The sequence below is a fragment of the Myotis daubentonii genome, chromosome 1 (assembly GCF_963259705.1).
Source record: "Myotis daubentonii chromosome 1, mMyoDau2.1, whole genome shotgun sequence".
Taxonomy (NCBI): Eukaryota; Metazoa; Chordata; class Mammalia; order Chiroptera; family Vespertilionidae; genus Myotis; species Myotis daubentonii.
The window spans coordinates 162,564,450-162,583,337 of record NC_081840.1 but is presented as its reverse complement, the minus strand read 5'-3'; the positions used below and the strand labels follow the sequence as shown (position 1 = coordinate 162,583,337).

The 18,888-nt window shown below is 43.2% G+C and overlaps 1 protein-coding gene across 1 annotated transcript in view; it reads right to left on the bottom strand.

Moving 5' to 3' along the window:
- SLC39A8 (solute carrier family 39 member 8) overlaps nt 1-11,529 on the bottom strand; it is a 72,010-nt gene extending 60,481 nt beyond the window's left edge. The window contains exons 1-2 of the mRNA XM_059664442.1: nt 11,391-11,529; nt 10,671-11,140 (exon numbers count right to left, since the gene is read on the bottom strand). Coding sequence (XP_059520425.1) covers nt 10,671-10,889 — 219 coding nt within the window. The 5' untranslated portion in view covers nt 10,890-11,140; nt 11,391-11,529. The remainder of the gene's footprint in view (nt 1-10,670; nt 11,141-11,390) is intronic.
- Nucleotides 11,530-18,888: the final 7,359 nt, after the last annotated feature.

Here is an 18,888-nt window from a genome sequence, read left to right as displayed (position 1 = left end):
CACGTTGACTGACCCTAAAGTACTCAAGTCTTGGGCAATTTTGTTAAGGGTAGTATAGCTATATCAAGGAACACAGTATTATAATAATAATAAAAATGCGTTGAGCATATAACGTGAGCCAGGCATGAAGCTAAGAATTTTACATATATTGTCTTTTTTATTTATTATTTATCACTTGAATTAATGTGGTTAATGAAAAAAAATATATCTTATTTGTCTGAGTTACTATATGTAACGCACTAAATTTATAAGTGCCTGAAATATAGTGAATACTCAGTACATGTTATTATTGTTCTCACTTTTAATTTAAGCAACCATCCTATGAGTAAGGTTCATTTTTTCAATTCACAGATGTAAAAATTAAGGATCAAGGGGTTGTCACGTGCCTGTGATTCCCCAGCTATAAGTGGCAGGTTTGGAATTTCTACCCAGATCTGTTTGATTCCAGAAGCCAAATTGCTAACCATTATGTTGTATTCTCTAGTTAGAGATCTAAGAAGCTCACCAAATAAATTGATAATAACTGGGTTATTTTTTTAATTAGATTCATAGAGCTAAACCCTTAGGGCTCACTGTATGTGTGTTTGTGTTGTTTTCTTTTATTCGGTCAGTTATGAAGAAGTCAAGATATTCAATATTTGGGCTTGGAAGACATAATGCTACTTTTCAGGTTAACACCATTGATCTGGATTCACAGAGTTTTGTTTTTGTTCTCCTTAAACTTCAGACCAAGAAACACAACAGAGGATCTTTGGAAGGAGACAGAAACCAATTTCACAAGGCTCCATTCTGAAGATTTTTCTATGCTCTTAAGCCCCATCATCACAAAAGTAATTCAATAATAGTTTCATCTCTTGATGAAATAAATGTCAAGACTCAATGACCCCATTTGGCTCCAGAAACAGACAACTGGGAATAGTCTGAGAATAAATTAATTAGTTTCAATTACAAATAAGAATCTACCATTATCTGGAGTTTAAAATGGGAAAACTCTGAAAACAACATAGATTCTGGGGTTGTCTAGAGTTTAGTAACATTCCTCTTTTTTTAGTAAGTTGCATTGTGAATGGTCTTAATATTAACTGTTTGCACTTAGTAAGAAATATGGACAGTTCCTTGAGGTAATGCCGCTTTGTATACAAGTAACTCACAAACTCTTATTCCCAACAACAACAAGCTGCCTTCATTATGGGCTGCTTTTCTTTTCCTTTCCCTGAGGAATGTCAGTCCTTCTCAACTTCAAGCTTTATTTTCTGTTCCTATCTATATTCCTATTTTTCTCCCCCAACTCCTACTGATATTGATAAGAAATTGATAACAGGGTATTTAAATGTACATTAAATTTGAAGAAAAAATACCTTTAAAAAAGAGTAATGGGTTTTAGGACAGGGGAACGAAGCCCCGTCCTTCACCATCCCCAATGGGTGTCATCAGGAAACAGGAGTAGGGGGTAAACCATGGAAAGCAAAAAAACTGCAAGTCTCCCACCCAGCTACTCTACTTTGAACATCCCTAGAGAGACACAAAGACCTAACCCAATTAAGGAGAAAAAATTACCTCTCCCTTTACAGTAATCGTGTGAGAGAGCTCAGACTAGCAGCAATGACCTGCGTACAGCTAGTTAGTAACTCCATTAGAGTACTCCACTCACCTACTCTTCCCTTATTGCTACCACCCAGGCACAGGCCACTTTCTTCAGTGTCACCCCGTCAGCGAAGCAGTTGCTTCTCAGCATGATAAAGGAGGCTTTACACTCTACGCTGCAGAAGAGAGAGTGAGTTCATTGGCAGAATCCTTCTACAATAAGATTGAGAACAGGACTGAATAGTTTTTTTCTTTGCTTTTTATTTTAAAAATATGGTTTTATTGATTTTTAGAGAAAGAGGAAGGGAGGGAGATAGAAACATCGATGAGAGAGGAACATCATCTATCAGCTGCCTCCTGCAAGCCCCCATTGGGGATCGAGCCCACAACCCCTGCATGTGTCCTGACTGGGAATCAAACCGGTGACCACTTGGTGCCTGGGTCGAGACTCAACTGCTAAACCACACTGGTAGGCAGGACTGAATGTTTTAACACTAGACATAAGTGTTTCTCTCATATCTGAAGTCTATTCATAGAAGAAATCTAGTTAATATGGCTTTGTCTAGGAAAACTTTAGGAACTCAAAATTAGGAAAACTATTGCTGCCAATATATTTTCTCTGAGAAAAAAAAATTCCTCATATGAGAAAGAATAAAAGAAGACGTCATTCTATTAAAAAGTTCATGTAACTCACAGGAAAATCTATCTTGTGAGTAAAGGTAGAAATACATTTGGTACAGGCAGATATTCAATAAATGAATATATTACAAATCACACCAGATAAGCAGAATTCTCCAAAAGGATAACTGACTGATTTGTAACTCTTCCATGAGACATCTCCCAAAAGGATCCTTTGCCCTTCTAAACTAGTAACACCTGCTGCAACATTGAACCATCAATCACATACAGCCTTGTGAGATGTCTTATATGTGTTTCAGTGATCACTTACTTACTGCAGTTTTGCCTGGTATACCTTTTTCAAGTTTCTATCTTACTTCTTAATTAAGTTATAAGCTCTCTGAGCACAAGGACCCATCATCATTAGGGGAGTTTCTGTAGTCAGCACTGTTCTCTCAATGTGACTAAGCAGTAGAGTTAGATAAGCGGTTGATGATTAGTAACTTCTACCCATAGTTCAAAATCTGAGGTAACATTTGTCCCAGCTACAGAGAGTGTACTTTTCTAGCCTATAATTCAAAAAATCCACTACAGCACATGTTTAGGATTGCCTGAGGTTCTACCACTTGTTGTGTAACATTGGTCCAGTTACTGAACCTCTCTATACCTCATTTTTCTCATGTATAAAATGAAGAAGATAATGGTACATTTATCATAGGATTGTTATATGGTAAGTATGAAATATGATAATACAAATAAACTGGGTACAAAAGTTATGTCACATAGAAAAAGGCTGATAATCCCTCGCTATGTTATGTAGGAAGAGTCCATGTGACTCCTAGGTATTGGGCAAAGGTGCAAGCTTGGGAGTTAGGTATGGAAAGAATGAAGGCCATTTTCCCATAGATTCCAAGCATACCTGACCTGGAGGCAAACTGAACTCCCCGAATCTATATAGATGTAGATTGAGACAAAACCAACTCTATCTCTGGGTCCTGGGCTTTATTTCATTTTTAAATTCCATGCAGTGACCTCTGACCAACCTCACCATCCTTAGCAAGTACATCAAAGCCTTCTAGTTGATGTTCTGTGTTCCTTAAAATGTAACTATAAATATTTTTGTTAGTATAGCTGGACTGGCATGACAACTGACATAAGTATCCAGTCAGTAATAGTATCGATTATATGAAACCATCTATCATAAGATCCCCAGGAGGTATGGCCCCTGGAGCTACAGCATTCTTTGTCCCTTTACCTTGTCAAGCATTAGAACCTGAGTTATACTATAAAAACTACAGTACTACAGCAGGGGTCTGTAGGTGAGGAATAATCTGTGCAGACTGTTGGGTCGTCTTTTCCATTCCAACCCAATCTTCCCCTAAGTAAACTGCTGTCTAATAAATTGTTATATTCTGTCAAGTATGCCTGCTTCATTTTTTTTTTTTGTCCAAAGATTCTGTCTCCTTACAATTGGCCATTACACCTTTGCCCCGCCAGCAGACAGCATCATCGTCAAATGATTTACGAATACCCCTCATTTTCTCAAAACCTCTTGAAAACAATGATGGCACTGTACACAGTCAATTTAAATGAGAGGATATAACAGATCCGAATAGGTCCATGGTCTTGAAGAAAAAATGACCAGAGACCCAAGTGCAACCTTGCCTTCACGCCCCACCGTTCTGCCCCACCCTTCCAGTTTCTCACCTGAACAAGAGGTTTGGAAGGCATCCCTAAAAGGCTTACCCCACCATTTCTCAGAATATAGACTATACAAGACCAGGTGCTCTTTCTCTGCTTTGTCCATGAACCCCCTTCATCTAACCCACCATTACCCCACTCCAGGAAAATCCACAGTAGATGACAACCAGCTATGCACACAATGTACATGTAATGACCCCCAACACACACACACACACACACACACACACACACACACGCACACACACATCTTCTGTTTGCTACATACCATTATGTAGCAAATGTCATGTAGCAAATGTCATGCAGCAAATGTAGATGTATTTAGCCTGGCCATCCATTGAAATAAACCAAGAGTGGGGGATTAAAAATGGCAGCAGAGCCCTAACCGTTTTGGCTCAGTGGATAGAGCGTCAGCCTGCGGACTGAAAGGTCCCAGGTTTGATTCCGGTCAAGGGCATGTACCTTGGTTGCGGGCACATCTCCAATGGGGGGTGTGCAGGAGGCAGCTGATTGATGTTTCTCTCTCATCAATGTTTCTAACTCTCTATCCCTCTCCCTTCCTTTCTGTAAAATTTCAATAAAATATATTTTTTTAAAAAATGGCAGCAGAGTAAGTGGATGCTGCACAGACATGCTCCTAGGAACAAAATGAAATTACAACTAAAATACGGAAAGGCTTCCTGAATAATCACCGGAAAACTGTCAGGAGAGAACCCTGATACCCGAGGTTCAAAAGTGGAGACCGCATAGAGACTGGTAGGAGGAGCAGAGGTGAGAAAGGGCTGGCCGGGTGCCCACAGACAGCAACTGAAGTCTCAGAGAGATCTCTCAACTGTGGGGGGAAGGGGTTGCCACTGAGAACTCTGGGATCTAATCCCGAAGCTGAAGCTGGGCTCCCCAGCAGAGAGCACCAAACTGAGGAGGGTACCCACATAACAACTAGCTGTGAAAAGCAGTGGGGTGCTGTCAGCCAGGGAGTGGCAGCTGAAAGTTCCGGCACCCACTTAAAGGGCCAACACACAAAATTCCCTGTGGAGCCACCCACCTTATGCTCTGGCAGAGAGAGGGTGAAGTGGACTAGAGCTGTGAGAGCAGAAGCCAGGACTGGGGACTCGGGGGATAGAGCTCAGAAGGCAGACTGGGGAAGCTGAGGATCAAATCAGCGAATCAGAAGACAGAGTTGAAAATATCACTCAATCAAAGAACCAAAAGGAAAAAAAAAAATTTAAAAAAACAGGAGGACAGTTTAAGGGATCTGTGGGATGATGTGAAATGTAACAATATTAGAATAGCAGGTGTGCCAGAAGAGGCAGAAAGGGAGAAAGGAATAGAGAATGAGTTTGAAGAAATAACGGCAGAAAATGTCCCTAACCTGGTAAAGAAAAAAGTCACACAAGTTCAGAAGGTACGGAGAACCCCAGGCAAGAAGAACCCAACAGGCCCATGCCCAGACACATCATAATTAAAATGCCAAAAAATTAAAGACAAAGAGAGAATCTTAAAGGCAGCAAGAGAAAAGAAAACTGTTACCTACAAAGGAGTTCCCATAAGGCTGACACCTGATTTCTCATCAGAAACTCTACAGGCCAGAAGGGAAGGCAAGGATCTGAGCCCAAGATTACTATATCCATGTGTAAGAGCAGGTGTGCTTGTGGACAGAAGCCTCATAACTCAGGTTAGTTTGTTTGTTTCCTTAACAACTCAACAGCCACCCCCCACTTTTAAAAAAGCCCTTAAGACCACTTTTACCATCTTTACGTTCAGCAACACTGAACAAAGGGTGCTTCTCTGAAGCTACCTGCTACTTAAAGCCTTTGGATCTTGGCTCATGCTGTTCCAGGATGTTCCCTCTGCCTGGAATGCATCACTTCACAAAGAAAACCTTCCCTTACCCCGCCCCTCTCAGCAGAGCTAAACTCCCTTCCTCTCTGTTCCCTCTACATATCTGATCTTGCATTTCTCCCATACCTAGCACAAGCCCTTTATCAGCCACATTACAAGGTAAAAGTCACCTTGAGCTAATTACAGATGGCTCAGTGATGGACAAAAAAGGCAACAGGGATGAAGAAGAGCACTCGAAGTATGGTTTGACAGCCTCTAGCCTTAATGATGAACTTCTCCAAAGGTGTACAGCAGGCCTTTAAAAAGTGGCCACAAATAGGTTAAGGCCACTCTGATTTGTATGACATTTAAAACTCTCGCTTCCAGACCATGTTAGTTGTAATATTATGTTAACAGATACAAAAATAGCTTTTAAATTATTGATAAATAAATCATTTAAAAAAAAAGAAAAAAAGAAAGGCACCAAGGGTTACCTCGCTGCCTCTCCCCCTTGAAGTCCTCAAGCCAGAAGCGAATGAAGAAAAAGATCTAATAATAGTTAAATGACCACTGCAGGCAAAAGACTGAAGGAGAAAGTATTTATCTTGGGGCTCTCTGCCTACTCTTCAGCCATGCCGGCTCTTCCAGAAAAAGGCAGAGCCTTTGTGCGTCCTACTGCCTATCTCCAGGTTCAAACAATCATTACATCTCATGCAAACCACTGCAGTTTCCTCCTTAGCTCCCATCCTGACCCACTCCAGCCCTTTCTACTTGCTCATGCAAATGAATTTTCTGAAAACACAAGTCTGATCCCATTCCACTTTCTTTTGTAATTCTTTAATTAGACATATCATCCTAGCATGCATTATAGTTATGTGTGCAGGTACCATACCTCCCCCAGTGAACATTAAACTCATGTGAGGGTCCAAATAATCTTACTCATATTAAGCAATCTTCACTTATTCATTCAAAAAATACATCATGAATACATGTTATGTACCAGGTACTACACTAAACTCAGCGGTTCTCAACCTGTGGGTTGTGACCCCTTTGGGGGTCGAACGACCCTTTCACAGGGGTCGCCTAAGACCATCGGAAAACACATATATAATTACATATTGTTTTTGTGATTAATCACTATGCTTTAATGATGTTCAATTTGTAACAATGAAATTGGGGGTCACCACAACATGAGGAACTGTATTAAAGGATCGCGGCATTAGGAAGGTTGAGAACCACTGCTCCAGACAGAAAAGTTAGGTCATTCCTCATTCCGTTTGATTTGTTTAAAACTGTGGGATGGTAAGGAAGTTGGAAGGGTGTAGCCATATAAACAGAAAATTATAATACATACTAAATTATTTACATATTATAATATAATTGCAACTAAACCCTTGAGTAGACCAAGAAAGGCAACTCAGAAAAAGTTATGTATAAACCAATACCTAAAGCAGAAGCAGATGTATATGGGAAACCAGGAACTACAGGCAGTCCACTAAGACTGCAGTCGTGGCAAAGGATAAGGCTTGAGAAATATACAGGGACTAGATCATACAAGGGCTTAAGCCACATTAAAGTGTTTGAAGTTTATCTTGAAGGAATTTAATTGTTTTACTAAGATGAGTGATATGATCAGATTTGTACTTTAAAATGACCACTCTAATTAGAGTACAGTAGTCATTCAAAATACTTGTTGAACACATGACTAGTTAAGTGTCATTACCATAGTAAAAAACATTTCAGTTATTCAAAAAGAGAGAGAAAACAGCATATCAGTGCTGACTATTATACCCTGGAAAGGTTTTATGGAGGAGGAGTGGCAAGGTGTACCTGGGAGATTAAACATATAGGATTTTGATAGGGCAATTCAAGGGGAAAAAGGATATTCCAGTTGGAAACAGAAAGGGTGTAAGGAAGATAATAAGCTAGGAAATGGTTGGTGAATTCATAGAAGAGTAAATAGTTTTTTAGTGAGGTCTAGGTCTGGAGAGGCAGGTAGACTTTTCAGGGTCAACCTTGAGGTGAAAGGCCTTGAATGCCAGGCTCAAGATGAAAGAAGATAGGAGTACTCCAAGTATTGCCTCAGGAGGATGGAATGTGAATTGAAAGTTTTCACAAACAATGTTCAAGCAAGCAGGTGGCAGGAATGTCAAAAGGGGAAAAAAGGTGCAGGAGATATGCTGCAAATTATGTATCAAACGAAAATAGAAACTTAAGAGAGAGAAGCAAAGGATGCGGTTGAGTGATGGTGTGAAACAGTTTGCCTCACAGACCAACCTACCACACCCAGGCCCACTTCTCCAGCACCCCAATAACCCTCCCTGGGAGACTGATTTATTAAAATCAGTTTAGTGTGATAACTTGGAGGATGAGGATCTTCGTTTTTATCAGTCTAGTTAACCAGTGTCTACAAGAACTTGGAGGTGAAGTGTTTGGAAGAGGAGATGAAGAGAAAAGAGCAGTTGGAGAGTGAGAAAGGAACATCTGCATAAACAAGTCCTGAGGCCATTTTAACCCCCTAAATTCATCACCCAAAGAATGCATTCAGTTGGGGCTTCTCTGTGTATTCTAGGAAATCCCTGACTTAGATGATTTATACCCCATCACCTCCCACTGAACTAAAAGAGCCACCTGCTCTCACTGTTTGGGCCGCCTCTTCTACCTGATCTTTGGACCCTCAGTGGCCATGAAGCAAAACAATAAACTCAATAGTTCTATTGTCACCAGTTTGAACTTAAATCACTTTGATCTCCCAAAGCAACAAGTCAATTTAATAGTACTTAGGAATACTGAAAAAAATATATTAGAAAACCTTCCAAATTGTCTAACAAATCTCCAGAGTACAAGAGTCTATAACCTGAGTTAAGCTCACCTAAGAAATACCACAGCCCTCATCCAAAGGAACAATGTCATTTGTGAACAGGTCCCATAGAAGAGTCAATAAATCCCTGACCCACAGAAATAAATTCTATTTTTTTTTCAACCTTGTTTCAAAGTCAGAAAATCAAGTTTCTCACAATAGGCCCATACATTATTTATTCTACTTCGTCACAGGTGAGAAGACTGGAGTTGCATTCTTTCAGGTATGCTGTCTAAATTAATGAGTCTAAATTTTGCTCCAAATTGGATGGTTTCCTGCTGGAACAAATAAGAATGTGAACAAACTAATAGATTCTTCTGGAATCTTTCATTTGTCGGCATTTTGTTTGGTGATTGTTGTTTTCATCAGGACCTTTTAGAACCTCGAATTTTTATTTGTCAGGCCTGAGTAAGTGATACATTTTCTTTGGCTTCCCTTTGTTTCCAGATTACGGGCTTCTTCCTGTTCCTTATTGTTGCCCAAAGAGGCCATAATGATGGCAAAGGTGAGAATGAGAAACAAGGTGTCAGCATGCATACGATTTATCTATTGAGGTATCCTACTAACTCGCAACCTGGGAATCATACTACTAATGAACTTAACCAACTTTTAAAAATAATTTAGACCTATTTTCCAGTCTTTGCCAAGAGGTGGCTCAGAGGTCCTTTGTCTCTTTATGATTCGTCAACACCTCCACACACTGCGAGACAAGGAGATAATTTAAGTCAAAACAATGTGTGGGCTACAGATAGGCAGCTGCAAGGCCCCAAGCTTCTGCCCAAGCATGTGACCACTCCTGCTGCTACCTAGAAATCCTTTAGTCAGCTCAGTTGTTTCCCCTACTTGAAGAGACTGCAACTAGGCAGAAAACACTTTGGAAGTTGTTTGCTTTGCTTTCTTTTCCAAATATTAATATAATATGTGGGAATTTCAGTTTTGCTAACATATGTCTTAGACATTAAATCAAATGTTTAATTAAGCCATGCCAGAGCCAGAACTACAGTTTATTCGAAAACATGCATAAGTGAACCACAAAACCCTTCTAGTTCAGAGGGAGGTCACCCTCTGATACACGTGGCATCACAAAGTTCTTCTTGAGCAGTGTCTGTTTTAATTGCGGCAAGATATTTCCTACACAAAGGATGTCTTCCTCTCCATAATGTTCTTAGCAAGGAGTTCACCTGATTAAAGTTTCTCCAACTCTGATCTAAGGTCAGGTACATTAGAAAATGTTAAATTTCCAAGAGTGGAGTATAGTGTGCAGCATTCCCCATACATCTTGGACCACAGACAGTTTGTAGCACAAACATGGGCTAGAAGTGACAAATAATATGGAAAAGACTGCATACTACTATTCCTCGTCCATTCTCCCAGGAACAAGAGCAGAAGGAGAAAAAAAAATCAAGGCACTGAGTTAACACTTTAAAAAAAAAAAAAATATGGGGAGGATGCAGAAACCACACTGTGCTTCCTTCACAATTTTAAGAAATTATCATAGAACATGCATTCTGTAAATAACCATCTTTACTATCAGCGTGTTGAAATTTATTAACAGCTATAATCTTCATTGCTCTCTGTACCATGAGTCTCCTCAGGTAAACTAAAGGCCTCGTGTAAACCTGCACAGAAAAGGCGGAACTACATTATATCTCCTTGGCAGTGGTTACCTGCCACGCAACAGTTAGCCAGGGAAGCATGTGAGCCCCTATCTTTGCTGGGAGGATTTAAGTACGCCGTTTCTATGCTTAAATAAAAAATAAAAATAAATAAAAAATTTTAAAAAGCATCTCTTAAGGTACTTCCCGCCTTAAACTACTTTATAAACTTTTCTATAAAATCCTATATTCACAAGCGCCTGAATACTCAGCTCATCGGCTGCAGTGTCTGGCTCCCTCCCTCCCGCCAGCCCATGAACCCCAGCGAAGGAGCTGGTCTGGTGGAAATCAAGTACCACCAGCCGCCGCTTCGCACTTGAAACAGGTCCGGAAACTCGTCCTCCCGCAGGGCCCCGCAGGGTCCCGCAGGAATAGCGCCGGGGTGTGCAAGGGCCGCGCAGGGGCAGCGCGGAGCGCGGGCCGGCGCCTACCTGGTTGAAGTGCAGCGGCGCGGGCTGCGGGGCGCCCTCCGCCGGGCCGGCTCCCAGCCGCTGCAGCAGGCGCCCGAGCTGCGCCGCCGACAGGCTCCCGTTCGCGCCGAACACGCTCAGCACATCCTCGCTGAAGGCGAGCCCGGGCCCCGCCGCCGCCCCTCCGAGCCCCGCTGCCGCCAGGAGCAGGAGCCCGGCCACCGCCCGGCCGGGGGCCATCCTGGCCGGGACTGCTCCTCGCCGACCCGAAGCGGGCGGGGGCGCACGGGGACCCGCGGGGCGCGCCGGCAAAGATGCCCAAGGGCGTGCGAGTCAGGCGTCGGCGCCGATCCGAGTCCGCGGTGGCACCGGGCGCCCGTCGTCCTCCGCCGCCTTCGGAAGAAGAGCAGCCGGCGACCTGCGGGGCATTGAAGTGGCGGTGCGGGGGGTGGGGAGCGATAGGCAGAGCGGCCCCGGTCCTCCTGGAGAGCCTGAGATAAAGAGGACAAAGGGGGAGCAGAGATAAAGGCCACCGGCCACCCGCCGGCCGGCCCCGGGGACACTGTGTGGCTGGAGCCCTCGGACGCTCGGCCGGGCAGGGGGCCAACTGCCCCGGAGCCAGGTTTGCAATCGGCCCGGGATTTGCTTACAGTGCGGTGACACAGGCTCCTCCCGGAGACCGAGCACACACCACCCACAGTTCTTAAGAAGGACTGAACCCGCATCGCGGCGGGACCCCACCTCCCCTTCCTGTCCTTCGGCCCAAGGCCCACGGAGCAGACTCGAAAGGGATGGGCCGTGCCGTCCCTTTCGGCGTCCTGGGGTTTGAGCGCCTCCACGGGACCCTCCCTCTCCCAGGTCGCTGCCCTTGGCAAGCCAGTAGGAAGGACTGGGTTAACCTGCTAACCTCTCGCCTCGCCTCGCCTGTCTGCCCGTTGGTTGCCGTCCCGCCCGGCACCCTTTCAGATAAGAGGCGGATGCCCCTGTCCCCGCCTCTGCAGCACGTGGGGGCACACTCCCCCAGCCCGGAGTCCCGCGCGCATCCGCGCGAGGGCGCCGGGCCACTGGGCTGGCCTCTGGTTTTGCGGGTTCCCAGCCTCAGCCCCGCCGGCTCCGCACTCTCGCCGCGTGAGGTTACCTTAGTGACACCTCCGTGCCGATGTTCCCCGGCTTGCTTTCTGCTCTCCGCGGTCTCTTTGTTACCTGGAAGCCGGCTTCCTGGAATAGAGTCTGGAGCCCCTTGCATTGTCTCAGATGCTAGCAGGAATTACTTTTTTGTCTTACTTCTTAAACCCAGAGCAGAAAAAGGAAGCGAAATCTGGAGCGTGGTGGCAAACTCTCTGAGCCAGCACTGCGCAAGCCGGCCCTTCCTGACGCCGCACGGGATATCCGCAGATTAAAATAAATGTTTGTTCAGATGAGGGTTCAAGAAAAGCTGACTTACGTATGAGGTCAACAAGTTTGTGCCAAGTGAATGCGGTGTTTGGGGACAAAGGTTGTGTCTCGTGGATATAATTGTCTAGAAATAAAGTGAAACCATGATGCAAGAACAATAAGAATTCAAAGTGTTCTCGCCTTTCATGGGTTAAATTCACCGCTTTCTAAAGCAGCACATTTCCAAAAAAGATACTAAATCCAAACAAGGGCAAGGAGATGGGGCAGGAGAAAGAACCTCATCTCCCAGGAGAACTTAGGTATAACTCTGGAAGAAAGAGACATGGAGAGAAGATTCGAGAAGGATGAGGATCTAGGTGGACATAACTGAAGGGCTGTCATATGGAGAGGGTTTAATTGCATTCTAATTGCAGAAGGCAGCAGTAACAGGGTAAAGTAGCAAGAGGAAAGTTTCTGCAGTGTAAAGCACAACTGCTTTGGGAAGTAGTGATTTCCCAAGACTGAAGGGGATTCAAATCCAGGGGTATGTGGTAGAAGGATTCCTGCCCCGGAGGGAGAACAGCAAAATGATCTTGATGATGTGTCCCTTCCAGTGATAAAATCTGTATATTTGTTAATTTACAGGATTACATTGGTGCAAAAAGGGCAATTATTTCACTCAAGGGCCAGAAGTAAGTTCATGTCACCATTAAGCTCTTAAATTACACAGCTAATGGGACTCTACACGATTTTTATTGGAAATATTGTAATAAATATGTATGGTGCCAGGTGTGTACTTTAAATAATGCGGGGACCACTTTGTAAAGTATATAATTGTCTAACCACTATGCTATACACCTCAAACTTATACAAAATAATATTGAATGTAAACTGTAACTGAAAAATAATAATAAAGATGATTTTTCAAATAATTTGTAAAAAGAAAAATGGAAAGAGGTGCATTGCATTGCTCACTTAGCTATGCTCAAAGCACAAGTAGCATATTAAGAACTCTGAGACCTCCTTCAACAATAAAATCTCCTTTTCTTTCTTTAATTCAGGATTTCAAATTTTTGTTTTCAGGAATCAAGCCAGAAGATCAGATGTTTGCTGAGCAAACTGGTGAGGGCAGAACTTCTTTGGCAACATGATGCTGGAGGCAGAGCGCTAAGAGAATGTTCAGTATCACCATGAACAAAGAGAAATCACAAATTCAAAACAATAACAAGGGTAGTGAGGGCTTTGACATGAGAAAATGCACCATTCAGTGCCTGTTGTATGGAATCAGAAGCATCCAAAAGAGGATTTGTGAAACATGAACAAAAGAAATGAAATTAGATTATGACTGAATATACAGTATTCTTATCTGTTTCTCAGTGAGGAGGTTTTGACATTTATTTATGTATTTATAGTTCATTTTAAAATATGAGTTTATATAACTGAATAGTAAACTGCTTATTGATTTTCAAAAAAAAATTTTTGCTGGATTCTTAAATATAGTTTGTTGTCTATTTTTTCTTTTGCTTTCAGTGACTCAAGGTGTTTCTTGGAAATTAATGAAAACTCTAAATGGTAAATCTACACCCAACAAGTTGTTACCTCCAAGCATGAACAGCAACATTGATAATGTGTTGGATTTTCCACAAATATAAATGGACTTTAAATTATACAAATTTTACATCATGGAGTTTTTATTTTTTTTTAAAGATATATTTTATTGATTTTTTTACAGAGAGGAAGGGAGAGGGACAGAGAGTTAGAAACATCGATGAGAGAGAAACATCGATCAGCTGCCTCCTGCACACCCCCCACTGGGGATGTGCCCGCAACCAAGGCACATGCCCTTGACCAGAATCGAACCTGGGACCCTTGAGTCCGCAGGCCGACGCTCTATCCACTGAGCCAAACCGGTTAGGGCAATCATGGAGTTTTTAAAATAAAATTTTATTTATCAGTCATTTGCATCTATGTACTGTCTGTGTATTCACTTTTGCCAACCCTCCATAAGACAATAAATAGGAAAATAGATAAGAATCAACTTACTTGAATACCTTATCAAATAGTTAACATAATGTAAGATGCAATTAAGAGGGAGTATTCAAAACCTTAACTACTAATGTGATGTAAGAAATCTCCAAATCAATAATGTTTATAATAGGATTTTGGGGAGCGTTTTTGAGCCAAAACTGACAACAATTCTCAGGAAGCAAGATCTCAATTGTTAGGAAATAACAGTTGGCAATTTATTTTATGCATTTGAAATTAAGGAGGAATGTTAAGGAAGATTACATGGAGGTGGGAGAAAGCAAGGTGGGAATGGGATTCCAGAATAGTTAGAATTATGCCCTCCCTTGAGGGTGGTCATGCTTTAGAACAGCGGTTCTCAACCTGTGGGTCACGACCCTTTTGGGGGGTCGAACGACCCTTTCACAGGGGTCGCCTAAGACCACCGGAAAACACATATATAATTACATATTGTTTTTGTGATTCATCGTTATGCTTTAATTATGTTCAATTTGTAACAATGAAATTGGGGGTCACCACAACATGAGGAACTGTATTAAAGGGTCATGGCATTAGGAAGGTTGAGAACCACTGCTTTAGAAGGAGGCATCTAAAAAAAGAGGCAGCTCAAAAGTGTGTTAATCTAGATACACAGAAACAATGAACAGGGCTTGCTTAAGGCAAATAAGCTTTTTATTAAAGACTAGAGGCCCAGTGCACGAAATTCATGCACTGGGGGGGTGGAGGGCATCCCTCAGCTCAGCCTGCGCCTTCTTGCAGTCCGGGAGCCATCAGGGGATGTCCGACTACAGGAAGCAGGCCTAAGCCAGCAGTCAGACTTCCTTAGCACTGCCGCTGTGTTCACCAGCCATGAGCCCAGCTTCTGGCTGAGCAACACTCCTTCTGTGGGAGCATACTGACTACCAGGGGACAGCACCTGCATTGGAAGTCTGCCCCCTGGTGGTCAGTGCACATTATAACAACTGGACATTCTGCCATTTGGTCGATTTGCATATTAGCCTTTTATTATATAGGAAGTTATAGGCCTGAGTACGTGACTACACACCAACCTGTCTAGTTAGGAATTTAAGGTCTTCCATGGAACTCTTTTTTCATCCACACTAATTACTAAATTACTGTTGTTACTAACTACCAAATTGGTAAGGCTAATTTCTAGGTAATCTACTCTAATGAAATATGAACACCAAAGTACTAGTCAGATAATGTAGGGCCCAAAATATGGCATTCTATCAGCAATGTCATTACTGAAGAAAAAGACTTCCAATTTAAAGTATAAGGTGTAACTGTATATGCTACACGTTTTCTCAGAAATTCATCTTAAAGATCAAATGGTTTTAAACGATAATAATGAAAAGTTCACTGGCCAGGATGTTGAAAGATAGCCATCTTTTTCTGCTATGTCACCTGGGAAACCTGGGAAAGTCATTTGACCTAACCAGAATGCCATTCTCTTAACTATGAAAGAAGAAAACTGGGTGAGAAGAACAAATACCCCAGGCTTTTTATTTCTAAACTAGTGGCCCAGTGCATGAAATTCATGCACAGGGATGGGGGGGGAGGGGCTACCTCAGCCCAGCCTGAACCCTATCTAATCGGGGACCCCTTGGGGGATGTCCGGCAACCAGAAGTTGAAAATCCCTCTTGCAATCTGGGACCACTGGCTCCTAACCGCTCACCTGCCTGCCTGCCTGATTGCCCCTAACCCCTCTGCCTGCCTGCCTGATCACCCCTAACTGCCCTTCCCTGCCGGCCTGATGTTGCCCCCAACTGCCCTCCCCTGCCAGCCTGATCTCGCTCCCAACTGCCCTTCCCTGCTGACCTGATTGCCCCTAAACCTCTGCTGGCCTGATCTTGCCCCCAACTGCCCTCCCCTGATCGCTCCTAACTGCCTCTGCCTAAGCCCCTACCACCATGGCTTTGTCCAGAAGTAAGTTGGACATCCAGAAGATGGCCGGTCAACCTGGTGTAATTAGCATATTACCCTTTTATTACCCTTTTATTAGTATAGGGTACTAATAAACATTGGCAGTAATCAATCAGAACAAAACATGAAATAGACATTGGCCGTAATCAATCAGAACAGAAATAGACATTGGCAGTAATCAATCAGAACAAAACACGAAGCACCCAGAAAAGAAATGAAAATTCAATTCACCAATGTGAAACCAAAATGCAGCAGTTGGGTTCAAGATCTTTGTCTCACAAAACCTACGAATGGTTGGCAGACACATAGTTTTTGAGGGAAATACAGACTTCTTGCCACAAGAGGCCAGCAGGAAGGGGGCCCAACGAGGTTACCACTTAAGCTCTTTGTTTAGGGATATTCATATACCCTGCTAGCTTCTGATTGGTCCCTTCAAAGAATTCTGGCAATATCCAATTATTTCAAAGCTCAAGTTCCCAGGTTCCTGCCTAACTGGGACTGGTTCTAGGTCCTCTATTTGTCTCCACGTCTACTTCCCTTCTCCTCTGCCCCACTCCCCTTGGTCCCTGTCCTGGACTGACTGGTCCTTGTCATTGACTGCCTGGCCCTCTTTTTCTATCTCCTCAAATGGAAAGGGCATTTAATCTCAAATGTTACTTTTTCTAATAGCTTCCAATGTTTCCCAGTCTAAATCTTTTGCTACTATAGCAAATACGAAGCAAATTGGCCTCTTAAACTTTCCCATGCATTCAATTCCTGTGGAAGGACTAATAAGTAAATCTAAGAGATGGCATGTCCCTTACCTTCTTCTCCTTCCTTTCCTTTTTCTCCCTTCCAGTCCTAAAGCCCTTAGGTGGGGCATAGCACAACAAATATATCTGTGCAGAGGGCATCAGAGTGGCCCAATGCAGGGTGTTGGATTCTGAACCAGGGAAGAAGGGTATCTAAGTAAGAGGGGAAACTTAGTCTGGGCAGTTATAGACCAAGCAGGGTGACAAAGGTGTCCAGATTGTGGGAGGGAACGTGGAAAATCACCCCTACATTCCTAATGAGGTAAGACGTTGTGCATACACTCCAGCACAGAATGTCAGCACCCACATGTGACCAGGGGAGCACACTTCCCCACCTGGTTCATTGGAGCTCGAGCTGGAGGAAGAAGGAGTCCTTGCAAAGCAAAGCCTTGATGTGGAGCAAAGACTAGAGGGCGTCCATGAGTCCAGAGTGAAGAGAGACAGTCTGGTGTGAAAGTCAGGCATCCCTGCGAGCTGGTGACTCTGCACAAAATAGACAAGGGTGAGGAGGAAGACCCTGCTGAGGTACCAGAGTCTGCACAGGGAGGAGGGCATCTGTACAGGGGAGGGTGTGATAGCGAGATTTAAATAGGAAATGGACATTTGGTCATCATTCAGTTGCTGGCACACAGCTAACACCCTTGGAATTTCCTAAGTGAAAAAGGAGGTAAAAGGTTTTCTCTTGTCATGTTAGTGAGGTGACTTTTGGACTGATCAGAGGATGGGAGCAGGAAAACCAACCACGTAATTAGAGGGTTGGAAATGTCAGTCCCATTCTCCCACCCTGGCCTCTGGAGTGAAAGAGGGGCTGGAGGTTAACATACTCGCTAATGGCAAATGTTCCAACCAGCCACGCCCACCCGCGTAACAAAGCCTCCATGAACACCCAATGGAGACCTGCGGAGGTTCACGGAGAGCAGTCAGAGAAACCATGGAAGCTCCGTGCCCTTTCCCCATACCTTGTCCTGGGCACCTCCTCCATCTGGCTATTCCTCAGTCACATCCTTGTACAATAAACCAGAGGTCTAATGTACTAGTAAGTAAAGTGTTTCTCTTGGCTCTGTGCATCGTTGCAGTCTCCCATCTATAATCAACCAGTCCGAAGCATAAGTGACAACCTGGACCTTGTGACTGGCGTTTGAAGGGAAAGGCAGCCTTTCTTGTGGCCTGAACCCTTAAACTGGCATCTGATGCTGCCTCCAGACGGGCAGTGTCAGAACCGCATTCAACTGCAGGACCCCCAGCTGGCGTATGAGACTTGCCTTATGCATGTGGAAACCGCCCTGCATATTGAAATCTGGGTGCAGAAAAAATTGAGTATCAGCAGCCAAGAAGGAGAAAGAAGGAACTGAGGCAGAAGGAAATGCCATCAAAACTAGAAGATGTGTTATATACACAGCGGGTTCATTAAATACATAAATATATTCTAGATAATAGTAGTCAGTTTTCTCACAGTCTGGGAAGGTTGTTGCAAACATGGAGAGGGAGAAAACTAGAAACGAACTAGAAAACTAGAATGAACTCATGGTGTTAGGTGGGAATTGGTGATGTCAGTGTAAGTTCATGGTTTTCTGCATATAAACTGATAAAAATAGATATAGCTATAAATAATCCCAGCACTGTCCACTGGGAGCTCCAGGGAACAGCGAGACCCTAACAGCAATGAGCACACGAAAGGCCCTGAGTTTGGCTTCCAAAAACTATTCTCCACTAAGAACCAGGGCTCCTTAGAGAAAGGGTTGATCCCAGGACTGAACAAAGAATAGCATGAACCCAGAAACTCTTACGCCTGAAAGCAAGAAGGTGATCAAAGAATGAAGGGAATACATATTAAAATATTCCAAGATAATGGGGCATCAGAGCAGCAACTTATCCTCAAATGGTTCAAAGGAAAGGTCTTTGTTCTGTGCATCACTTCTGTAAGTTTGTAATTGCTTCGAATTTAAAAAAAAACAAAACAAACATTGAGTTTTAATAAAAGAGAAAGTTCTGGCAACAAATTACATAGAAATTAAAAAATAAAATTTTGCTAAGATTTCAAACTATTTTTAACTTTTGGATCACAGTCCATGCTGTCAGGGAATACTCATGTGAGAAGATGGATTTCATTTTACCCTTAAGAAGC